The 26,281-nt window shown below is 41.6% G+C and overlaps 3 protein-coding genes across 3 annotated transcripts in view; 1 reads left to right on the top strand and 2 right to left on the bottom strand.

Moving 5' to 3' along the window:
- Positions 1–2,081, bottom strand: part of ankrd12 (ankyrin repeat domain 12) — a 39,589-nt gene extending 37,508 nt beyond the window's left edge. Inside the window, exon 1 of the mRNA XM_083928231.1 lies at positions 1,959–2,081. The gene's annotated coding sequence lies outside the window, so the exon portion shown is untranslated. The remainder of the gene's footprint in view (positions 1–1,958) is intronic.
- A 1,428-nt stretch (positions 2,082–3,509) lies between these two features.
- On the bottom strand, positions 3,510–11,245 carry ndufv2 (NADH:ubiquinone oxidoreductase core subunit V2). The gene is made up of 8 exons (XM_083927834.1): positions 11,123–11,245; positions 10,015–10,077; positions 7,974–8,036; positions 7,294–7,410; positions 6,991–7,159; positions 5,272–5,381; positions 3,973–4,049; positions 3,510–3,851 (listed from the first exon to the last, which is right to left on the bottom strand). The coding sequence occupies exons 1-8, from the start codon at positions 11,162–11,164 to the stop codon at positions 3,758–3,760; spliced, it is 735 nt and encodes a 244-aa protein (XP_083783960.1). The 5' UTR covers positions 11,165–11,245; the 3' UTR covers positions 3,510–3,757.
- A 1,317-nt stretch (positions 11,246–12,562) lies between these two features.
- Positions 12,563–25,790, top strand: acss2l (acyl-CoA synthetase short chain family member 2 like; the record flags this gene model as incomplete). Its single annotated transcript, XM_083928243.1, is given in 20 exon segments — positions 12,563–12,686; positions 12,837–13,032; positions 16,384–16,475; positions 16,587–16,690; positions 18,361–18,433; positions 18,598–18,673; positions 19,436–19,520; positions 19,635–19,772; positions 20,294–20,464; positions 20,609–20,742; positions 21,738–21,870; positions 22,383–22,439; positions 22,685–22,765; positions 24,023–24,131; positions 24,335–24,403; positions 24,931–25,107; positions 25,487–25,503; positions 25,505–25,562; positions 25,662–25,759; positions 25,761–25,790. Coding segments are annotated over 20 exon segments (2,022 nt in total).
- Positions 25,791–26,281: the final 491 nt, after the last annotated feature.

The following is a 26,281-nucleotide window of genomic DNA, read 5'->3' as shown; positions in this document are numbered from 1 at the left end:
TAAAGAAAATTTTGTGAGAAATAGTGCTACAACAGACTGGCTACAGTTTGATGATGTTGTGATGAGCTGTTCTGTGCCACCAGTATGCTAAAGACATCATCTACCTGCCACCTTGGGTGGGGGATGAAAAGGTTAATATCCGACCTTAGTCGTACATATCTAAGCTCTCTGTTTTTGCCTTATAAAAAGACATGAAATATGTTTCCGACCTGACTTAAGCCCCTTTCACACATGCACCGCGGACCTGAAATTATGTAGACATTACTCGGCGGGTTGAATGTGAGCACGTCAAACAAAGTTTGCCCTGCCTAGTATTCACAGCGCGCCAGTGGGGCGTGCTGACAACGCTCCTATCATGCACGCACCCAAACCTGAAGAAAACAAACCTCTGAGGGTAAAAAAGAAGGGCGATTTACACAAAGATGGTGACTTCTATCGGTAAGGACCAATGCTGAATCGTCAAGACAGATTCAAGGAGCGGCAAGAGACTTGGTCGTTTATGACCAAATTATGAATGATTCCATCACTGCAGTGTAATCGTCATTAGTCCGCACCTCTACCCAGGCGCCACAACTCGCCTAATCTAGACAGAGTATTTCCAGTAAGTGAGAACACACCTGACACGGAGGATCTCTGGCTGTGTGCTACATGTGTTAAAAGGGAAACTACAGACTGTGTCGGCACCTGATTCTCCTGACATTGTCTGGGGTTCATATGTGACAACGGCTGAATGCTGTTGTATTGAGCACACTATGTGAATACGGTGGTTATACTGTTCAAATAATCTACCGTTTGTTTTGTATTACGTTATATTGTTCATGTATGCAGATTTATGTCGAATGTATAACTCCGTGGCAAAATATTTATCCCCCCTCACAATATTAATAGCACTCAAATGATGATGAATGTAATTTAAAATACTAGCAATTTAATTTGGTGCTGCGCGTGGTGTATAGGATGCCTTTATACGCCTAAATACAAGTGTATAGAAATGTCGTATTTACAGAACAGCTCTTTAACTCAATTTAAGGTCGACGTTTTGTTGGTTCAGAGCGGTCGTTGCACGGACAGCCATCTAAAAACAGGCAGCTTTTGTATCAGGCAACACACCCCCAAGATGTCACAGTCATTGGTTGGGAGGCGCAAGGTCCTAGTTACCAAAGCTATGCTAGTTCCTTGTATGAATTAGCAAAATATGACTATATATGTACACTAGATTTACAATGGGCATTATTCCACTAACTGCGCTGGGTGTACATAAACGGTGGCGTTGGTTGGATCATTGCAGACAACAACACCCACCTCACGGTAATGTCGCTCGTGTTCGTGCCTTCAACGCACAGCAATGTGTTGTTGAGCGCTTAAATGTTCAACTTAGGTTAGTAAACATAACATATCATTGACGGTATGCCCTGAATTGTGTTACACAAGTAAACAGGTTGTGTTTCGTCACTCTGTGCCCAAGAGTATGAGTGTTGGAGTTTCATGTTCAGTGGTAATGTTTAAGACGAGAGCACAGCCTGAGACAAAAGCCCACTGCAGCCCCTTCACTGCCCTCACAACGTCCCCCCTCCCCAGCGCTTAATCTAGCTAGCTAGCGAGCTCGTTTCCAGCCCGACACAGCCTCGCTGGCTGGGGCTAGCCCAGCTCAATCTGCTTCGCCCCGACATTTTCCTACCGTTCTTTGGTTTTTCTCGCTACTAAAAAGGCGGTGAGCTATACGGGTGAAACCCCAGTTAGGGAAGAAGAAAGTACTTAATGTGTGTAACGCACGTGGCACACAACTATAGCGAGCCCACGCAGACACATAACATTCAAATTACCAACGCAGTTTACTTCACGTTAGCTTGCCGTTAGCCTGCTCGCTGTAGACGTTAGCCAGATGGCTAACGTTAACTAGGGCTTTTACCTCCTTATGATCCGAGGCAATCAAACAACAAACCTTGTGTTGCGCTTACCTTCAAACTGGGCCACGCGTATCCCTCCGACTCATTCAGGTTCAGCTATGTGTGAATATTGCGGAATATAAACAGTTCTTTCCTATATATTGTACGTTAACCGTAGCCTACGGCTGTGTGACGTTCATCGCTGGTTTTGAAAACATCGCAGCCGTTCGTCGCTCTGTCCTCTCCGAGAAAAGCACAGCAAAACATGCAAGCGTCGTTCTCATTGGCCGACGGGAGTCACGTGACCGCCTGAGCCCCACCGAGCTTATAAGGTCTCCGTCTGCCGGAGAGAGACTGTAGGGTATGTGGAAACGATTTAACACTTTACTTTACCGATGCTGTGAGTAAGTTCGCACCTTTACCGTTAACAATACTCTCCTAGCGTTCACATTGTCTCCGGTAATGGCGTGTATGAGGTCTGTTGATGGTTATTAGCGTGTGAGTTTGGGCTGGAAGGACTGGAGAGGGAGAATAGGTCTTGACGTCATCTTTTCCGCTGCTGTGTTGCGGTTACTGGGAACTTTCTCGAAGATCACGGCTGAGGTTAACAGCGGAATGGCGGTTGTTTTCTTGTGAGCATGGGTTTAATCATTTGGCGACGATTTCATTAATAAACCGATGGTGTAAATACGCCTCCTTTTTGCCCGCCAACTCATCGTATCAGGCACCTTTGAATTGGTTGCGCAGTGATATTTGCATCAGGGTGCGTGTTGCGCGCATGCGTCATGGTGCATAATATTGTATGTTGCAGAAGCTGAAAGTTGCAAGAGGAAGCTGGAGTGGGGGAGGGGCACCGGCTAGACACGAAAACGCCACCGGGGCGGGATGGAAATGACAGCAGCAGTTGTAGAAGGGGGCTGTGTTGAAAGCAAGGGGGATTATCATATAATAGCCTGACCGGATTAACGTTCAAGACATCTGAAATGCACGAGAGAGTCTAAATGATGATTTAACAAGGCTATAACTACGTTTTTACTCATTTTCTATTAGGTTTTAGCCTCCAATTAATAGCCACATTTTGAGTATTTTAATTGTAGGTATCTTCATTTAAATCACAAGTTGAAACACAAATTCAATCTCCAATTTAGTTCTGACAAGTGTTACTGACACAGTATATTACATTGCTAAATTTCTCTTGTGATATTTGAAAGTAGGATGATGGTTAAAATGCACTCTGATGTGTAGATTATTGAGATATTTGTACTTTATTTCTTTTTTATTTAGGTTTTCCCTGCGCCATGACTTCATGTTGCAAGCTTCCAATGTCAGACGCACAGGTTTGACATTATTGTTTTGCAATGCACAACCTTCAGAAAAAACATACCGGTGTTGATGAAGTGAATTGAAAAGAGGCATATGATACGGTTCCAATGCTAATTTGTTACCGGTTCTCAATTCCAATCCCTAAAGCTTTCACTTCAGTAGTGTTTACAATGGAAACTGTAAAAAACATGGGCTTATTTGCTGTGACAGCACACAGCATGTGGTTAAACCAAGATAAGACATGGCAGAATAATAATACTGGAAAATACCAGATTATCAATTATCAATGATGCCAGGAAATACGTATAGGATACCTAGTGTCAGGCCCATTTATTGATACATCAAGTGTACTTACTAAAGCTGTAGTTTTTGTCACAGGGCAAACTTTATAGTCTGAACTATTAATTTACTTATAGCACTTTGTCCTTGTTGTGATCCTGAAAGTGACACCATGACACCTAAAGCACAGGTATATGAACAGTTTATTTACACAACATGTTTGAGTGACAAGTTGCTTTCGATAAAAAGCAGTTGTTGGTTGAAGAAGTCTACAGGTCCGGTCTTACACCAAAACCTGGTCCTTTAGGAGGCTCTGTCAGAGAAGTCAATCCACCTGCAGGCTCACAGGAAAAACGTCCGTTCCTGTAGAAAAAATGGAAATAAAATACGTCTTAAAAAGCAATGTTTTAGAAAATTCTACAAACTAATTTCATCAATCAACCAGAAAAATGTAACAATCAATAAAATCTGATTTTGTATGTACCTGGGCCCAGGTAGTGGGACTCTGCCTGCTTTAAGTTCATCAATAATGTCCTCAATGTCCTTAGGTGAGAGGTCCTCCTGGAGACGAGAAGAAAGCAGAACCAATGAGAAGAAAGCAGAATAGTGCTCGGTTTTTGGTTATGGTCTCATGCTGGATTATTAGGTTTAACAGTGGTCACACATTCAACCTGTACTCTCATCCCTGTTTAAGTCAATGGTAGGGAGACAGTTGTGAGGTAATACTTTTGTGATATTGGAGGGAGTTTATGATGATTATAGCGAAATAGTGACTATTTATGCATTATTACTGGATATTCTTCTCACGTGTTTGTAGTGTAGTCGTATTTGTCCGTTTATGTTTTATTGTTGTAACAATGATCACGCTGCCCTTTTGGCAAGGCACTCTTGAAAACGAGATTTTAATCACAGTGAGACTTTCACCTGGTTACACGTGTGTGTGTGTGTGCGTGTGCGTGTGTGTGTGTATTAAAACAGGCTTATCACCGCCAGTCCCAATGATAAAACTTCCTACATTACATTTTGGAAATGTCAAAATAACTGTGTTGACTTGCAAAACAATTCTGCCCTGTGATGTTGTGTTTTACAAATACTGATGAATATACAGTTTTGTCAAACATAGACTAAATCGGACATATACATTGCAAAACAAATGGACAGGCCGTTTAACAAATACACTAGAGTTGCCTCTGTGCTGCTCCTTCCCAGATTTAGCAGCCCTGAACAACCTGACTCGTTTGTTCATGAACTGTACCATCTGAATGCTTGTAATTGATGACAGAATTAATCTAATAGCCGAATACTGTGAGCACTCTGAGTGCTAATTATTCGCATAAAATGCTGAACATACCACCTTACTCTCGGTGTTAACCAACAGTACCTGTTCTGCCTCTAATAATCAGACTGTAGCAATTTGAATTGTTGCAAAAAATTCCTCCCTTCTCAGTCACAATTATTTTAATTAGGTCATTCATTTGTGCATTGCTTGCAATAACTAAACTTCCCATGGCATCTGAGTGCAGAATTTTGGAAAGTGTTGAACAAATGCAAAGAGCAAGCCATTCATCTGGCTCATAATTGGTTGGTTTTTGTTTTTTTTTCTTCAAAACTGAGGTCATGCACAAGACACCATTGTTATTCCAGCCATAAGGAAATAGGGCTACGAGATGTACTCATTGTAGACATTCGATGTAAAACTAATTTCAGGTTTTAACCTAATTTTGTTAATTAAGTTATAATATTCAGTGAGGAGGCCATTTTCACACGGTAGTCAAACACTCACATAGTAGTTGTCATTGATTTGGACCATCGGAGCATTTACACAGGCACCCAGGCATTCCACTTCTATTAGTGTGAACATCTTGTCTGGAGTAGTCTCTCCAACCTTGATACCTGTGGAAAAAACAAATTAAGACATGCTTTGTACAGTATTTGGCTAATATGAAAAGCTGCAAATGATGTTCCCGAAACAACAAATATTTTAAGTCAAACAGCGCTACCTGACATGACACAGCTTTTACATAGTTTTCTCCTATGGAATCCACAGGTGCGGACATTGTCCAAAGTTTCCCTTTAACATGCAGCACACAACAGGAGATCGTCCGTGTGAGATCCCTTCTCACCTACTGTAAATACTCTGTTTTGTTAAGGTGAGGGGCGGCACATGGGTAGAGCCTGCAGGAGGCAGGACATGACATGATTAAGGGCCTTTGCACATAAAGTCTGTATTTTTTGTCCAAAATTGTTGCATGTTCAAAAATAAATACCATCTTACATTGCGTCGATCATGTTAACACACTAACTATTAAACTTCCACGTCGCCCGTTTTTCTGAACAGGTTTGTTTCTCTGCGTATTTGGATCCATCAAAGATCTACTTTCAACAAGCCAGATAGTAATATTCATGTGGATGATGATGAGGAGGGGGATGAAATAAAGGATAGGGACAGCACACAAACGGAGGGGGAGGACAGCTCAGCCCCTTCAGGTAGCTGCGGTGTCAAATGCAAGACGTGGCCAGAGAATGGTGACAGCTGGGTGACTCCAGTGGAGAGAGTAAATGACAGAAGGAGAGAAGGAGAAGCGAGAAACCAAGCAACAGCATTTTGTGAATTTCCGCAATGAATATAACAAACCAAATAGGACTCAGGGTGCAAGGTTTCTGTGTGTAACAATTTTACCGGGTGATGGATTTTGAAAAAGGTGTGCAAAAAAATACGGACTCAATTTGCAAAACAGAAACGGTTCCTAATTTTGGCATAAACAACTTGGTCTCTTGCAGTTTCAGTGTGGGCTCTTACAAACAGAAGTTCCTGAATCTTATCTCTCCAGGTAGACATTTGCGTTGCCGTCTTGGTGCAAATCACAGATGTTTGTTTTGTACGGGTTTTGCTGGAGCCACATGATAGAAAGGTCATCATACAGCTCTGCCGGGTAATGTCTAGATCATTTCAGGTTTGCAGTGCATGTGCAAAAGGGGATTAAGTGAGTTATAACAAAAAGTATTGCCTCGCAATTTGCTTGCTTGAAAAAGCAAACAAATCTGAGGGTGTCCATTAAATGTCACGCAGACTGAAGTAGATTAGCAGTCGTCTGGCTTGATTTCAGTTTTGTGTGTCTTCTTGATTGCTGCTACCGCTCACTGTTGTTTTTTTGTTTTTAATATTATTTTTAATGGCTTTTTTTGCCTTTTTTTAATTGTAGTACAGGGCAGAAAGGAAATGGGGGAGAGAGAGGGGGCGACATGCAGCAAAGGGCCGCAGGTCGGCGCCGAACCCGAGGCTGCTGGGTCGAGGACCTTCAGCCTCTGTATATGGGGCGCCTGCTCTAACCACTGAGCCCCCGGCCGCCCCAGCTCACTGTTGTTTGAATTGCAGGGACAACTGTATATTTCTGTTTGTTCCCAATCTCTGTTTTTCTTAAAATATGCGCAATAAAAAAAGAATGGTTTTCATCTGACTTTTAATCTCTTCATTTGTGTCGCAAAATGGAAAAGGTCTTACCCAGTTTGTTTTGGATAGCCTCCAGGATGCTGTCTGAGTTGCAGAGCATGCAGGGGGTTGTTGTGCAGATCTGAATGAAGTATTTTCCCACGGGCTGACGCAGGAACATCGTATAAAATGTTGCTACTTCATACACTCTCATCGGAGCGACTTCCAGCACCTCTGCGACCTGAATGAACACATTTACAAACATTCAATGTGGCTCTCTTACATGATACATAAGACATGGTGTTGTATGGCCCTTCATCCAACAGATTCAAATTGGAATTACACAGCTGTAAAACAAAAGAAGAATCACTGTGCCTTGTTCATGGCGGAGATAGGGAGCCATCCATATTGCCTCTGGGCTACATCCAACACAGGGATGGTGGCTGCTTGTTTGTGTCCATCAGGATACATTGAAATGATCGCCTCAATCCTCTACAGGGGAACAAAAGACATTTAACCATGAATGTACAGTTGCTCAAAATAAGAGCTGTTGCATTCATCTCCTGTACTTTGACAATTAGACCAATTTAATCTATCAAACGATTTACCTGCACACATATTTACAAGAGATGCTCTAATACCAGTACGTGGATTGAGATCAGTTTTTAAAAGTATTATGGAGTTGAATGTGACAAAATAACCCTTGAGTGTTTTTAAGGGATGATAATGATCAGGTGCCTATATGCTGTCCATTACGGTGGTAAATAAGATAGAAAATCCCTGTATTGTAAGCGTTAACGGTTTTTTTCCAAACAAAATAGATTAAAAAATAAATTATATGACAAATGAGAGAAACAGAGGCTGGTTTATTTATTATTATTGTTATTATTATTAATAACAAATTAACACCATCCTGAATAAACTAAAGAGAGTGTCTGATGTCTGAAATGCTTAACTTGTTTGTCTGCATTTGTATTAAATACATACAAAAATACAGAACTGGCCAATACAGCTGAGAAAATATCAGATAGTCATCAGTGCATCCACCAACTTACCTTTTTGTTCTCCTCAGTGAATTCAAAAGGAGTGTCTGCGTTGTTGTCAGGGGTATCTCTATGCTAAAAACAGAAAGGCCACAGTGTTAAAAGGTCAGTTAACATTGTTTACACCAGAGGTAAAATTATGCTTAGTCAGTATATATTAAATCCTGTGTCAAAAATGTGAAGTTCCAATTCATTTTTGCCCTACAACCACTGCTTTCCTGTGAGCAACAGGCCTATAAGCAGTATCTAACAGTACCTGATGAAATATGAATAAGCTATCATGTAAGCCCACGGGGGAGAACAGGTGCTGCTATCAAACAGTTAGAAAGACTCAACACTGATAATTATTTTGGCTTCTGCACACACTGCCCCCTTGTGAGCAGCAAATATCCTTTGTGCAATTAGGAAAAAGAACAACTTGAAATGTAACGGTGTTTGAATAGTCTGAATGTCAGAACAGTCAAAAACAACATTCCCAACTGAAGGAGTGGTGCAAAGATACTTCAGCCAAATTGACTTTCTCAGATCACAGATCAAAAACATCCTAACTATCGAGGGACATTGAAACCATGGCATGCTTCCATTACATGGGAACGTCATGTGTGATGTTTTTATTGCACAGCATGGCTCAAAGGCTCTGAGGGCAGCTATCGGTATAAATTAAAGAGGTTTTTTTTTTTAAAACTGATACCTTTGGGCTTATTTCTGCAAAAATGGAAGCGCAAACATTACTGAGTTAAGCATTAATCACATTTATACATTGGCTTTATTGAATAAAACAAATAGAAATAATGTGAACACCTGTAAATAACAGGTAAATACAGTTTATAACTGAGGTTTGTGGTTGTGATAGATTTGTTTATGTCTGAATATTTTGTAAACACTGGAGCTATTTCATAAAGAGTAATTATGTTGGGTGGAAAATAAGACGACGGCGATCAACCAAATGTGACCGAAAGAAAGAAACCTGGCTTTGATTTACTCTTGTTGTCAAAAAATAAAGGAAAAAATGGAATAATGATTTGAAATAATACAAGTATTGGTCTACATTATTACGGGCATGGTAACGTTGCCACGATACTAGAATTTTAAACATCACCACAATACTAGTATAAAAAAAACCATACACAATACCTATCTGTGCAGCCTGGTGTGGAAAGTCTAATTGTAGATCTGCCCTTTTTTTATATAGCTCTGATACTTTTGATACTATCGAATAAAAAACATGTGGTATTAAAATGATCGATACTTTGATACTTTTAATAGCCTCTGTTTATGGTCTCAATTATTGCTTGGCTGACCACACTGGTACAAGGCCTCAGTGATACTGATCCAGGAAGGCATTTTAGGCCCCATTTACACATACACACTCATTTTTAAAAAGAGAGACGATTCCCTGCGTTTGTGCCCTTCGTTTACATGCAAACGGAGAATTACCCTCTGCAAACAATTCCTTCTAAAAACTTACGCCAGAGTGGAGATTTTGGAAAACTTCGGTTGCACGTTTGCATGTAAACAGAAAAACAAAATTTCCGGCAGCCAACATCACAGTCTGCACCAGAACTTGCACCTGCTCCACAGGTGCGACCTATGTTTACATTTTCATTTGGCTGTGGTGATCACTGGCTAACGTGGGCTTGAGCTTCTCCATACACTGCCACCTACAGGTTTGGCGTGCTCTTGACAGCATATATACACGGGTTAGTGTAAAGTGTGTAAAGTTTATGAAAATAGCCGGCTGTGTGTAAACGTAGCCTTATTCTGCCTGTTTTGAGCTCACCAAGAAAATGTGATGGTCTAGAGCTAGAATTATATCTGCCAGACAGAATTTAAAACCACTAATATTCTGGCGCCATTAGCTAAACTGGTTGGAGCACACTGACAACCTTTCAGTGACAGTCAACTATTTTCCAAAAATTCTCTATTAAGCTGCCTATAAACTGCTGATTCTTAACCGCTATGTCCAATTCAACACTTAAAGCTAATTGTGAGGGGCCTAACTCACATTAAACAACCATGCCTGACTCCACAGCACTGGTTGACTGTTACTCACCACAAAGACGCCACCAGCTCCAGCTCGTGCAGCAGACCGGTGCAGACTCCTGACCTGCCTGGCCTGCAAATACACAGAGGCAGAAGACAGATAACATACCTGGGGGTGTGTGTGAATTGATACTTTAACTTCCCAAGAGAAAGACTTTTGGCAGGTACGTATGTCTCACTTCAGACAACCTAAAAAGACTATGAGAATAGGAAGTTAAAAACAAAAACAAACTGGTGATGTTGACATAGTGTTTGTCAAATTCTTAATTTAACATTAGATATTAGGTAAATTATTTTAAGCGAGAGAATATTGACATTCTGTAAATCAACAACCACAGCACAATTATCAGGTCAATTAAAAGAGATTTTTAAAAAATGTACTGTTTTTCCTCTGAGTATGTAACTTTAATTGTAAGAAGCTATCAAAACATTGGCTAGGTCACCATATCATAAACTTAGCTTGAGCACTATTTTGTAAAGAATCGTGATTAGATACACCCTCTATGTACTAATATGCATCTCTATCACTATCACTTTGACACTCATTAATATAAATACAATACTATCATACAAGACTGTAGTGCTATGGATTGTTAGCCACCTTTCTTAGTAACATCTTGTCATTTTTAATTCAAAGCAATCATCCAAGTCCCCAGAAACCACAGTGGAAAGCAGTCTCTTTACTAGCAGTGGTTGAAATACTAATGCTTTGCCATATTGTACAACTAACGTTACAGTCAGAGTATCAGCACACACCATGGCACTCACAGCCTAACTACAACATCAAGCGAGTTAACGTTACGTGTTTTGAACTCAAACCTTTTAGTTCTAACGTTATATAAAGTGTAATGATAATTAAGCTATTTCTAATATGCGATTGCTTATGTCCAGAGTGAACGTTTCTTTGCATTGCTAATTTTGTCCAAAGATAACCTTGTAGACGTTTGACAGCAGGAAGCTAAACCAGCTAGCATGCTAACGTTACCCAATGCTACTTGACGCTAGGTTAGCGGCCTCCGCTGCTTGCCCTTGTGAGGAGTCATAGCATTAGTTCTCTAAATTATGGAAAAGGGCATTTTAATTTGTACCGAAAGCCATAAAGATTATCACAAGCATACCGTCTGCGATACGGCAGAGCGAACTGCAGCAGACAAAAACATCTTGGGGCTCGAAGTTCGTTCCCGGTGTGTTACCAAACGGACGGAACAGCGGCGGCCGACGATCAACACAAGCGTTCTCACGCTCGATTAGGAGGGTCTGACGTGGGACGCTACGTCAGACGTCAGTCGCGGCGCAACTGAATCGATCCCAGATTGAAATTTGAGCTGAACAAAATCAGCCTTTTGTTATATAACCTGAATGGTGGTTCACGTTGCGTGTTTACTATGTTTACTTGTGACAAATATTCCAAAGAACATTAAATAAAAAGTATTAAAAAAGAGCAAATATATGTTATTACATGTTGTTACACATATTCATAAAATGTAGGCTATAATCATTTAAACAATAATGAATTGAATAAATAAAACCGAGATTCTAATTAGCACCAATACAACATGGATAATGTTGATATAAAGTATGATTAAATGAAATTGTCCAATTTCTTTCGATAAAACCAAAATCGGACACAGACACACGCACACACGGACACTAACACACACAGACCAACGCACACACACATGCAGACACAAACACTCACACACACGCACACACACAAAGGGTATTTTTAAAGGAGGCAGTGACAATGACACATGTAAGCCGTCGTCAGAGAATAACCCTTATATAATTTATAATTATAATTGGATATGGCCTAAAGATCTATTACAGCAATAGCTAATATGGATCTATAAAATACTTTAGCTTTTAGTGACAATGCCTTAAGGATCAGATATTTTGTTTACTGCCTGCAGGGATTATTATGCGATTCTCTCTCTCTCTCCCTCTCTCTCTATCCCTCTCTCTCTCTCCCTCTCTCTCTCTCCCTCTCTCTCTCTCTCTCTCTCTCTCTCTGTCTCTCTGTCTCTCTCTCTCTCTCTGTGTCTCTCTCCCTCTCTCTCTCTCCCTCTCTCTCTCTCTCTCTCTCTCTCTCTCTCTCTCTCTCTCCCTCCCTCTCTCTCTCTCTCTCCCTCTCTCTCTCTCTCTCTCTCTCCCTCTCTTCCCAGGGGCCCCATCACCCTCCCTGTCAAATCGAACCGCCCCGTGCCCGCATGAATCCCCAGCAGTCATCCTGCCGCTGCATGGTTCCTCCTCTTCCACCTCCTTGCTTGGGAAAAATAATGCGATCAACATGCCAGGGAGGGCTCATCCAATGAAAAAGTGGGAGTGCCGCACCCTGCGAGCCGATTGGCCGCCCTGGCCCTATGCAGACAGTGGTAAAGCCTGCAACTCAGGGATTAGAGGTGGGTCTTTATGCATGCTGAATTGTGTTGCTTCAGTACAAGAGGCCTTGTAGTGCTCTTGCGCTCAGGAGGATCCAGACAGATCAGCAGTGACTCCAGATTAACCCATTTTCTCACTCACCCTATGATTATAGGCCCGTCTGCATCTATCCTTCCACAATGGTTGTTCCTGAATCTCAGGACAAAATGTACTACCCTCCTCATGACCTGAAGAGGGATGCTCATGTGCCTGATTTTAACTCGTATCTGGCACTGTACAGGAAGTCTCTTGAGAACCCAGAAGGTAGGTCAAACACGTCTGTATTTTTAGTGCAGTGCTTGCAGTGTTGTCTCAGTCTCTGAGCCTGACTGTATGCAGTGTCTGGCTGTGATTATCTGCTGTATGTGCAGTCTGACATAACAACACTGACATGAAATATCACTTTGTTTGCAGCTTTCTGGAAGGAGGTTGCTGATGAGTTCTTTTGGAAGAAGCCAGCAACAGGCCCAATGCTGCAGTACAACTTTGATGTGACAAAAGGGGACATTTATGTAAAATGCATGGAAGGGGCCAAAACCAACATGTGCTATAATGTGCTGGACAGGCTTGTGAAGGAGAGGAACCTTGGCGAAAAGGTTGCCTACTACTGGTAAGCGACAATGTCTGCAGCCTGGAGTTATGTCAGGTATTCCAGTCTGCCGTGTCCCCTGTGCCGACCCCGATGCACCAGAGCAGTGCTTCAGTGTTTTCTATCCTCTGACTCAACAGAAGACATTTAACAGGATTTGTTGCAATAGCTTCCCAAATTGCATATGACTGGGGTACAACACATTTTACGATCTAGCATTACAGCAGCTTGTAAGAGTCCTCTAACACTCATAAAATTGAATCTTGCCAAAATCTCCCAATAAGAAAAGCCCAATAAGAACCGTTTGGGTTGTTTTCAGAATATGACTGTTCTCAGTTGCAAAATCTTGCTTTCAAACTCAGAAATTTTCATTCCAAGTTCTGATTTCCACTAAACTCTTTAAATGGCATTTTAACTTATGGCAGCTTGCTGTTTACAAAACAGCCTCACACCGTTGACAAGTCACCATAAAGGCTCTGCTTTATGTTCTATTAACTTATGTTATGGCGCATATTTGCTCTGTCAACAGAAGAGGCTTAGCAAACAACAAATAGTGATTCTGCCAGCTCAGCAGTAACGGGTTCAATGGAACTGGGCACAGCAGAGACCAGCCATCACCCACACAAGTGTCTTAACACTGTTTGCACTACATCAGAGCACTTATATAATATCTGCTCAAGTGTGCGGTTCAGCACGTCATATAGGGAAGATTTATGAGGAGGATGTGTGCGGGCACTGTTATTACTGTGTTTATATTCAAGTTATTAGTGGCCGGATGGTTTTGTTCTTACCTTTGTTGACTTGAGCTCACACCTTTTCCAAACAGCATTTGCAAAATGATCTCTAAAGGTAGGACACTGTAAAAATAAGACAAATAAGTCTTAAAAGTCAAATGTGTAGCATTTTATTTACTGCTACGTCTGGGGTACATGGCCAAAATCTTATATCCCAACATAGGTCTAGATGACGATATATAGCACAATATAGCATGTTTTTTTTAGGCAATTCAATAAATAAATTGTCCAAATTAAATAACCACATTTGTATTACCCTTTATTTAACCAGGAATATTCCCAGTGAGATTTAAAATCTCTTTTCCAAGGGAGTCCTGGCCAAGACAGCAGCATAAACATACACGCTTCAGATTTAAAACCAAAACAACACACAACTAAACATGATAAATCAACAAAATAAAACATTAAAAATAAAAAAGCAGATCAGTGCTCAGAGACAGTACATGTGCAAGTTGTATTCAAAAAGTCCTTAATCCTGCTTTTGAAATGCTCCGTGCTGATGAGGGACTCCAGTTTGAAATGTTCCTGTAGTTTATTCCAAGATAAAGGTGCTAAATATTTAAACGCACTTTCACCAAACACAGTGTTGGTTCGAGGAACATTGAACATAATAAGGCTGCTGGAGCGGGTGGTGCAGGTTCTGGTGTTTCTAGGAGCCAGTAGAGAACACAGATAGGATGGAAGTTGATGTAAAATAGCCTTATACAGAAACACACACCAATGCTCCATTCTACGGGTGTGTAATGAAGACAGTCCAACTTTCTCATACAGAGTACAATGGTGTGTTCGGAAACCAGAATCAGAGAATCGTAAAGCAGCACGGTACAATCGTAAAGCAGCATGGTACACAGCATCCAGCATGGCACAACCTATTCTGTATGAAGTCAATACTTGACAAATGAAAAGCACTGAGTATGTTTAAGTGCAAAATCAACATAACGTGCAAAGACCAGAGCTTAAAGTGTCACCCGAAAACTATGTTAAGCGTTATTTCGGCGGCTGTTTTTCTGACGTGATAGAAATTATACAGAAAAATATATATGATCGACATTTTAATATTGTTTGGGCAATATATATATATATACCTTATTTACTGTATCTATTGAGTGAAGCTACTTTCTACTGGATAACACTGCTGATAGCATTGGATCAATAGATCTTTGCAGTGATGTTTGTTTGCTTGCAGCATTTACCAAATCAAACCAGCGACATGAAAGTAATCCCTCCCACAGTATTTATCTGGAAAACTTACAGTACATGGGAGATTGAGAAGGGTCTCCGCACTCAGTCATAACAGGTGTCCCATGACTGAAGTGTCCCCCTTTCAACAAAGAGGGATTCATACCCATTCTCTAAACATTTATTAACTCTATCAAGTACTTGTAAAGTGCTCGTTGCTATGTATCTTAGAGCGTAAGTGATACTAGTAAAAGCTGAAACTTCCTGTATGAGTGTACTAAATATTAACGAGAAAATTGATCCTTCTTCAAAATGACCTTTTGAATCTGAAAGGTTAAAAGCAGCAGTTCCTCTGAGTTATGCATTAGTTGCTACAACTGTAAGCTGCAGACAAAGATATCTCAGTATAAGTAATACGCTCAGCTTTCTAGATCTTTGTAAGTTTTGAAGCAGCAGCCCTCTGAATGAGCGCCAGCTGTCAAAGAGATTTATTTTTTATTTTTTAGAAAGACCTGAGGAAATCCTTTTACAGCTGTCCGACTGTTAAAGAGATAAAGGTGCGGATTAGGTCTCATAAATCTTGTTTGTACATGAATTCTCTAATTCATTCAATATTTTAAGGTGGTAATAGGATATTTTTCATTTTTGTCCCGACGTTAGGCTGTGATTCCCTGACTACATCAAATTTCCCCACGGATTTTCAGCAACGTACAATAATGATGAACATGACTTTTAGTCATCTTTAGCAAATAGAAAAATTATGTTTTATCCTTATTTAAATGTAAGAATTTGTGACACATCCAATACTTGCTTTTCTCAATGCACATTCAGAGAGCGGGAGCATATAGCAGTTGAAATAAAGAGGTCCAAGAATCAACCCCTGTGGAACTCCACACTATTTTGGTTAGCATATTTGCCAAGAGGCGTGACATAGTATAGTATATAAAGACAATCCAATATGTTAACTTTATCAATAGCTTCTGTATTTATGAGTTTCATCACTATAATCATTTATTTCACCATCATCATGGCGATAAGGTTGGTGCCAGGTTTGTACACGGTTTTGGCTTCTGTCTGCTACCTCATAGTTTTCAAACAACTGTACTGACAAACATCCAAACCCAATATAGACTCAGCAGGAACAGGCGGTCTCCCCTGTGAACTCAGAGAACTCACTGGCCAACATCAAGTTGTCTCAGAAGGCACTTGTGGAGGAAATGTGAATCTGAAGGGTTTCTGTGTGTGTCATGAAAGTATTTTTAAAAAGCCAACCCCCTGGTTAGCATCCAGACAACACATATCAACACATACACACAGAGCTTCATACAACGAGAGGCAGGTTTTGTGTACCAGTAACAGATTTGGGTTGTATTTCTCCTGTTGTATGTTGACTTCTCAGGGAGGGGAACTCACCTGACCACCATATGGCCATCACTTACCACCAGCTGCTGAGCCAGGTGTGCCGCTGTGCTAATGTCCTCAAGCAAATGGGTGAGAATAACATGAGACGACTTGATCCTTAGAAATAACCTGTAGTGGCAACCCAGATGTGGGCAAGAAGATGTATCCAAAACATCAGATCTGCTTGTTTCCTTGTTAAAGGTGTAAAAAAGGGAGATAGGGTGTCTATCTACCTTCCCATGATCCCAGAGCTGGTCTACACTATGTTGGCCTGTGCGAGGATAGGCGCTGTTCACTCCATTGTGGTAAGTGGTTTGCATCACGACCCCTTTCTTGATGCAAATGATGATCAGTTTTTGTTTCGCCCAATTTAGAGAAGCACACAAGTGGGTTTTGCTACATAAATGGTATAGCATAGTTTAATGTGATGCATGTCAGCTAAGTATACAAGATTTTATTTCTTATCTTCCAAGCAGGGATCAGTCAGCATTGTCTTATGGTACTATATAACCCATATCTGGCATGCATAAGTTCCAATCTGTGTGAGGGAAATTTTGTCCTTGTTTCATCTCAGTTTTCAAATCAAGTCATTTTGTAGGTTATCAGTGTTTGCCCTTCTCCTTTGGTTATCAGCTGTTCTCTGTGTAAAAACAGCCCTGACAGCACCTGCACTCAATATATAGGTCAGACATTTACTGGCTGTATCTAGCTTGGAGACACATTAGAGTCTGCAATTTTGCAAGGAAGCCAACACTATTTTAACGTTTCAACCTTCCTCATCCATGCAAAGGTCGGTAGACCTGTTATAAATATCTCCAGGCTGCTCCAAGGCACGTTATGACTGGCAAAGGCCTGTTTTTTGGCAGACCAAAGTGTAAGTGACCTTGTCTGTGCTTGGTCACTGTTGTACATTTTCCTACTCTGAATTTTTATCGGATTTAATATGAACATCACTTAGCAACATGAGGATCTTTGGGATAGTGCCAGCCTCTTGGATTCTCATGTGACTATTAATATTAATCGTAAATTATCTTGGCACAAAATTAAATCATAGATGGAGCCAGATAGGATAGCCAATGTCAGTCATGCGGCGACATCTTGCCAGTCCAGTGTCCTCAGTGTCCTGATTCATAATGTTGTCATCAACACTGAAACCTTATACTCTATTAATTATGAATGTCTGGTTCATTATGTACGGTTTGATTGAACAAGGGAACTCCTCCATACATGGTAATGAGAGGAAACGGCATTGTTTGCACTTTAAAGCGAGACTATGTAGGTTTTGCCAAACCGCAGTGATTGTGGCCAGAAATAAAAATTTAGGGATAAAAGTAAACTCTATAATATAGTGAAGCACTAGCACAAGTAGAGAAGAGACAAGTCAAGGTGTGGATTACTAAGTAGTAGTAGGTTGTAATGTGTTTCCTTCTTTCAAAAGTTAGGTAGTCTTGCTTTAAATGTAAGTCACAGGATTTTGGGGGAATGGTGCATTAAGTTTAGACAACATTTATTGGGTTGACAAATATTTGCTGTTGTTAAAGAAACTTGCACCTGCTGAACTAAAGTTCCAGTCCAGTTTATTTCAATTTAGGGCTCTTTTTCATAGCTTTGGCCGTCACCAGTATTAATATTAATATAACATTGTACTGACAAAGCACATTTTTAGAAATCCAGGAACCCAAACAACAGTCAGAGGATCAAACTGTGTTGTTTTGGCAGCTTGATTGCTAACTTTAAGGAGGAATGAAGGCAAATAGTAAAATTACCAAACTATCCATTGTAAGAGTTTACAAACCGGTTTGTCCTGTCTCCCACATTGCCATGTTTCGAGATTTCAGCAAGTACTTTGATGAATACAATGTCATCAATTGAAATGATGGACAAACTTATGACAGTAAGACCAAAGTTGAAATAAATCAGAATGTTCCCTTTAAAGGTCACGGGTCTTGTCTTGTCTTTCTCTTTGCATGTTCAGTTTGCAGGTTTCTCCTCTGAATCTCTGAGTGAGAGGATCATGGACGCCCAGAGCAGCGTCCTGGTGACGGCAGGTAGGTCCAGCGGCACCAGGATGTGATGTGTTGTAGCACTCAGGTGCTGTAAAGATAGTTTTCAGGTTGTAAAAAGAGACTCAGTGTTTAAATACCTTCTCCCCGGTAGCTCATCATCTATCTCTGCATCACTATCTCGACCTCCATCCCTTTGTAATATACAGATGGTGTTTACAGAGGAGAGAAGCTGATCAACCTGAAACAGATTGCAGACGAGGCTCTGGAGAAGTGTAAAGAAAGGTAGGTCCTGCGCACGAGCAGTTTCACACTTCTCAGCAGTCGCCCTTATTTACACCTGCAGCTGGTAATCGGACTCAACCACTGACGTATGAGTCACCAGACACAAACACACACATACACATGCACACATACACACACGCACGCACACACGCACGCACGCACACACACACACACACACAAACACACGCACACACACACACACACACACACACACGCACGCGGCTACGTCCTATCAGCTATTATCAAGGATGTTGAGGAAATACACTGGTCGCTTCTCACAATATGGGGTTGCTGGGCAACATGGGGTGCTCAGATTCATCAGGGATGCCCGAGCTGCTTGCCTCCCATGGCAACATGAGCCTGGGAGGGATGTGGGGCTGCAGGGGTATCATTTCAAAATAAAAGCCATAGTGATATTGAATGGAGGGTGTTGTATTTTGCCCAGATTGTAAAGCCCTCTGAGTCAATGATTTCATATATATAATGAAAGTGACAAATGCAGTTCAAAAAACAGAAAAAAAGACGACACTAAGAAGAAAAAAACAATGCTCGTAAATTAGAATTTTCACAAAACTGTTGCATGAGATGTCACGTCGAACTCTGGTGACAGTTTGAACCTTTGCGAGAACAAAGACATGTCCCAAAGACTCACATGACACTGACATGTTTAAGTCACTCACACAAAGCAGAACTCAGCAGCCAGTAGAAGAGGTTTCAACACCTTTTACTGTCTCTCACAGCTCCTTTAAAATGTCCCCACAGAGCGTCATCCAGTGTCACTAAATGCCTCGTCATCCAGCACCACGCTCTCAGGACAAAAAGTGGAGCTGCATGCAACAAACTACAGGTAGATATGCATACAAAAAAAAATGTTCTTTTGCAATTTAGGAGTCAGAATGTGCCTCCAAGCGAAACAATTGATTTTATGTCTTGCATTTGTTCCCTGTTCCGATGCGTTCAGACCCCCTGGGACTCAGAGTGTGATGTGTGGTGGGACGAGGCGATGAAAGACTCTCCTGAAGAGTGTGAGCCCGAGTGGCTGGACGCTGAGGACCCGCTGTTTATCCTCTATACCAGCGGCTCCACCGGCAAACCCAAGGTAAGATGTTCAGACGTGTGTAGAAACCAGGTTTATAGTGGAAACACACAGCGAAGCTTTGCAGGAAATTTGCAAGAAAAAGAAAAACAGGCTGCTGATTTTCCCCTTTAAAATTCTTAGCAAAACCACGTCTTTGAAAACACAGCTTCTGATGATTCTGTAATGCTGTTAACCATGCTGGCTTTGACATAATCTGCTGTGAAACAGTGAGAATGAATGGTTTTCTAAGAGGCATAGATGCATCCCTAGAAAGTTAAAAACATCACAATTGCATTTGTGTTTTGTATTTTGTGCGTATAATATGTTATTATTACACGAAACACGGGGCTCACAGCATCACAGTATGAAATCATCTGTCTTTGTCTCACACACACACACACACACATACAAGCATTCACAGACACACGCACTCACACACACCTGCATGCGTGTCTCTTCAGCCCCCTTATTTTCGCTGTCTGCTGTCTTTGTGTTGACCTATTATCTCCTCCTTCATGTTTCCGTCTTTGTGTTCGGTACAGGGTGTTCTCCACACTGTTGCCGGGTATCTGCTCTACACGTCGCTGACCTTCAAGTACGTTTTCGACCATCACCTTGACGACGTTTACTGGTGCACCGCTGATGTCGGCTGGATCACCGGCCACTCCTACATCACCTACGGCCCCCTTGCGAACGGTGCCACAAGTGTCCTAGTGAGTCTGAAAGATTTTATTCAAGATCACCACTGGGCCATTAAAAGACACATATAGGTCTATTTTTACACATTCTTAGAGATGCGTATGTGTGTGTGTGTGTGTGTGTGTGTGTGTGTGTGTGTGTGTGTGTGTGCTCTCTAGTTTGAGGGTATCCCAGTTCACCCTCACGTCGGACGGTTCTGGGAGATCATTGAGAAGTACAAAGTGACCAAGTTCTACACAGCTCCTACAGCCATCCGCCTGCTGATGAAGTACGGGCAGGAGCCGCTGCAGAAGTAAGAGCCTTCGTGTACACATGAATGCCACAGCAGCTCAGTAAATCCAGATTTCAAGAAGCTTCAGCAGGTGTTTGACTTTCATACATAGCAGCTTGACATGACAGGTGGTCGAATGTTTTTCTTTTAGATTATTTCTTTGGCAGTTTTCAAGCCTTTTTTATAAGATAGGACAGAGAGGAAATGGGGTGTGAGAGAGGGGGGGAGACATGCAGCAAAAGGCCGCAGGTCGGAGTTGAACCAGCGGCTGCTGCCTCGAGCACCTTAAGCCTCCTTACATGGGGCGACCGCTGCAAACAATTAAGCCACCAGCCGCCCCGGGGTGGTGGAATTTTTGAAGAAATGCCTCACGTGCCTCTACGAATTTCGGAGGATCCACAAATGAATGATGAACACTGAGGCATGCATGCGAAAAAAAAAAAAGTTCTTAAAGAATTCAGTGTAACACATGGTGAGTAGCGTATTTTTTTCCGCACTATAAGGTGCACCTAAAAACCTTAAAATTTCTCAAAAGCCGACAGTGCGCCTTATAATCCGGTGCACCTTATACATGGACCAATATTGAGCCACAACAGGCCGCCGACTCTATTTTCCCCCGTAGAAGAAGTAACTATATCTGACAGTACCCATCCCCGTGCACTCAGGATTTAAGTTCCTGCGCCCTCTGGTTCCACCTCGGCAAAATCAGGAGCCAGCCTCAAGTGGCCATTCGTTGGACTGCAGATTTTGGCACCTCTGTGTGGGCTTCATTTTTCAGCCCCAGCAGTTGGGTTGCCCCTTGATCAGCACATCTCCAACCATGCCTGCTTCTCCCTCCCTTCTTATTGCTAGTATTGTAATTTGTGTGTTCATCTTTTACTTTTTTATTTATATGTGTTTTTATTATGAGTGGTTATGCATTTGTGGTTTTTATATCTGCGGCAGAACCAATTGCCCCTCGGGGACAAATAAAAGGTCTTGAACTTGAGGGAAATTTCCTCACCTGCCTCCATCAGGTATGACCTCTCCAGCTTGAGGATTCTGGGTACCGTCGGTGAGCCGATCAACCCAGAGGCGTGGCAGTGGTACCACCAGGCCGTCGGTCAGGGCAGATGTCCCGTGGTCGACACTTTCTGGCAGACGGAGACGGTAAGTGCTCAGCTGGTCTTCAGTTATATTTCAGAATCATGTTTGGATGGTTAGAATACATTTAAGTCAGTTCAGAGGACTCTAAAGTTACAGGAAACTGGATTTAAAATCACATTTCTTATGTATCTTATATGTATATGTAAGAATACATGTGATCAAACAACGACTAAGATCACCATTGCTCACAGAAGTCTACATGTCAGTTATATAACTGTGGAAATGATACAAAGCCTCATTTATAGGTTGCACTGACAAAAGGTAACACCACCAACAATAAACAGTATATTAGACCAGGATGAACTGGCAGCATCCATAACTCTGTTAAGTTCAGATATATAGAAACTCTAGAGGAAGATTTCTGATAAAAAATCCCAAACGTGCACCTGTAATACTGCGTCTGAACCAAGTACAATAACAAGAAATTGAGGGCATACATAATTAACATCTATTAAGCTACAAATGCACAATTTGGATTTCCCTGTTCCTTTAAATATCACTTTATTTCTGTACAGGGAGGTCATGTTTTGACTCCTCTGCCTGCTGCCACGCCACTGAAGCCAGGCTCTGCTGTAAGTGACAACATCTCATACTCATCTCATTCATTTTTAGGTCAATTTTAAACACCCAGGTATCTCCTCCAATGAGTTTCATCGACTTGTGCTGGTAAAGTAGGGTTTGGTTAAAACGATGCAGGAGATGCCACTGCTTTTCATCTAAAGTACTATTTGCAGATTACGATCTGAACAAAACGTACAGGAGCTGTTTAATGAGAGAACACAGTTATCTCACGTTAAATCCACTTCTCATATTTTAGACTTTTCCTTTCTTCGGGGTGGAGCCCACAATCCTCAACGAACACGGAGAGGAGCTGGAAGGCGAGGCCGAGGGTTATCTCGTAAGTTTCAGTTTCTGTTCTACACAACTTTTTTATCCCTGTAAGGTGCTGATTTTATGCAGCAGCTCACAGCCGAGATCTACAGATACACACACAGTAGATAGGAGAGAAGGTGATACAACAAAAAACAACATCTGTGAAACTGATAATAAATGCATTAATACGTGACAAGTTCACCCTAACACCTCAGTTTCAATTATCACTGGCTATTCAACTATTAGTTTTTTGACTGCACACTTTCTTTTTATATTCATTCATTCATCTTCAACCGCTTATCCCGGGGTCGGGGTCGCGGGGGGGCTGGAGCCTATCCCAGCTGACATCGGGCGTGAGGCGGGGTACACCCTGTACAGGACGCCAGTCTATCACAGGGCACATAGAGACGAACAGAGACAGACAACCATTCACACCTACGGGCGATTTTTGTAGAGTCTTCAATTATAGCTGTGATTGCATTACTAATAGTAATCTGTTTAAGTGCTTATTTTAGACTTTTTAACTTTATAGCTCTGTTTCCAAAAGAAATGGAAATGTAAACAGAATGTGATGATTTGCAAAGCACTGAAACCTGATATTTAATAGAACATAGCACAGAGACTGCATATCAAATGTTGAAACTGAGAAATGTAATTGGGTTTTTTTTTTTTAAATGATATGCTCACATCTTGACTTTGATGCAAGCAACTCGCTCAAAGTTCAATGGCAACAAAAGACCGTTTCATTAGTGAAATGTTGGAACATCTCAGAATACGTCAACAGCTGAAACCCTACATCCAGCAAGAATGGGGGAAACATTTACTTTCAAAATGACAGCAACTGGTCTCCTCAGTTCCCAAATGCTTAGAGCGTTGTTCAAAGAAGAGGTGATGCAACAGAGTGGTAAACATGACCCTGTCCCAGCCGTTTTGAAATGTGTTGCTGGCATCAAATTCTAAATGCTGATATCATTTTCAAAAACAATGATATTTTTCTGCTTCAGCATGTGTTGCCTTTGTGCTGTTCTCAGTTACATATGGGGTTTCAATGATTTGCAAAATATTGGATTCTGTCCCGACTCTTTTGGAAAAGGGGTTGTATTTTATTGTGGTATATTTGATTTTATTGCGCTGTCTATATTTGTATTTACCTGATTTGATTAATTGTAGCTGTGAATCATTATTTCCTATGTCAGTTGCTTCATTTTGAAAGTTGCCGTATAAATAAAGTGTGTTATCATTAATAGGAGCAGTAATACCTTTTCTCTGTGTTTTGTTACAGGTGTTCAGGAGGCCCTGGCCTGGAATAATGCGCACTGTGTACAGAAACCACGAACGCTTCGAGAACACCTACTTCAAGAAATTCCCGGGCTTCTATGTAACTGGTGACGGTAAGCCGCAAAGAATTTTATTACATCTACTGTTTGGAGACTCAAGTTCACCCGCCGGCCTTGCCATTGTCAGAAGAGTCTAAATACCTTAAATGTACTTGATTTCTCACCAAAATACCAAAGAGCCTCTTGAGAAAGAGGAAAAGAAGATACTATAAAAACTCTTTTGGCGGTTATGGAACTTGTTTTCTCCTCTCTCTCAGGCTGCAGGCGGGATAAAGACGGCTATTACTGGATCACAGGAAGAATAGATGACATGCTGAACGTGTCAGGTACTGTGCTGCGTTACTGTCTGACAGATAACACAGCTGCTTCTAAAAACATTCAACAAAGGTCATTACAGTTATTAAAGGGCTGCAGGTTATTTTTGCTCTGTGAACAACAATAACTTCAACACAAATTTGAACTTGCAGCGTTTTCTATTATTTTCCTCAACCGGAAGATTTGTGTCCATACATCTCTCACTTGTTTTGTCTCTTATGACCTTTCACGCAGTAAACTACAGCATACTAGTATTGCATTTAATTAAAGGAAATGAAAATGTGTGAAGAAAGAAAATAAATAAGTAAAATATAACAGTTGTAAGACCAGGAGATAGACATGCCGTGTACACGTGCTTTAGTATTGACCTGAAAGAGGCTGCGGTGCACCGGGCCAAGTGAGGTCTCAGAAGCACCCTGCAATGTCACATCAAGTATGGGTATCAACGTTAAAAGAAGGTATATCTTGTGAAAAGGTTATGAAGTGTCCCTAGCATCTGTCGACTCTGTGTTTCCTGCTGTCCCCTCCCGTCTTTCAGGACACCTGATGAGCACAGCAGAGGTGGAGGCGGCTCTGACGGAGCACCCGGCTGTGGCGGAGGCTGCGGTGGTGAGTCGGCCTCACAAGGTTAAGGGCCAGTGTCTGTACTGCTTCGTCACCCTCAAAGACAGCAGGGAGTTTAACCACGCACTGGTGGAGGAGCTCAAGAGACAGGGTGAGGCTCCAACACGGGTGGGGGGGGACGACTTTCCACTCAAAACGATGTGAATTGTGGTTTTAAATACAACATTATATGTAACATTATATATAGTCTTGGTTAATCTTGTGATTTTTAGACCCAAAAGTACATCAAATCAAAGTCAAATGGTTAAAAAACACATCCATTGATGATTTTGCTGATATATTTATATGTATATAATATATTCAAGTGTCTAACTGTGCCCAACGATGCACAATTTCAGGAATTATTAAAAAATCAAGTTGCCATGCCAATGCAAACACCATTGAAGCAGAGTATTAAAATAAGTTACGTTATGATTTCAGTCCAGATGAGCTTTACTCTGATTTCTTCCTGTTTCTCGTTCTTTGGTCAGTGAGAGAGAAAATCGGAACCAATCGCCACGCCAGACTTCATTCAAAATGCTCCGGCGCTCCCGAAGACTCGCTCAGGTAACAGCTCAGCACATCTTTAAAACCAACATCCTCCTCCTCCTCCCCTGCTCTCCTCTTCAGTAACATCTGTCCCCTCTGACTCTGGGTCGTTATTAGGGAAGATCATGAGGCGAATCCTCCGGCAGATCGCCCGTAATGAGAAGGACCTGGGCGACCTTTCGACTCTGGCCGACCCGAAGGTGGTCGAGGAGCTGTTTCAGCCAGAGATGGGAAGCTGCAGCCTGAAGAAGCATCTCTCTCTCTCTCTTCTCTCTCTCTCTTCTCGCTCTCTCTCTCTCTCTCTCTCTCTCTCTCTCTCTCTCTCTCTCTCTCTCTCTCTCTCTCTCTCTCTCTCTCTCTCTCTCATCTCTCCTCTCTCTCTCTCTCTCTCTCTCTCTCTCTCTCTCTCTCTCTCCTCTCTCTCTCTCTCTCTCTCTATCTCTCTCTCTCTCTCTCTCTCTCTCTCTCTCTCTCTCTCTCTCTCTCTCTCTCTCTCTCTCTCTCTCTCTCATCTCTCTCTCTCTCTCTCTCTCTCTCTCTCTCTCTCTCTCCTGGATCAGCACTGGTCCACTCTTTGGACTGAAGAAGGGCTGGGATCAGAAACGTATATTGCTGACATTGAGATGTTTAAATTTGTTGTTTTATGCGGAGAAAAGAAGTAGAAAACGATTGAAAAAAAAGTCAAATCAAATGTCAGCGGGTGCTGATAAATGAGACCCCGGAATTACTATCTTTAT

Source organism: Echiichthys vipera (genome assembly GCF_963691815.1).
Source record: "Echiichthys vipera genome assembly, chromosome: 15".
NCBI classification, from domain to species: domain Eukaryota; kingdom Metazoa; phylum Chordata; class Actinopteri; order Perciformes; family Trachinidae; genus Echiichthys; species Echiichthys vipera.
The sequence above is the reverse complement of the archived record's forward strand: the minus strand, read 5'-3'. Positions and strand labels throughout refer to the sequence as shown.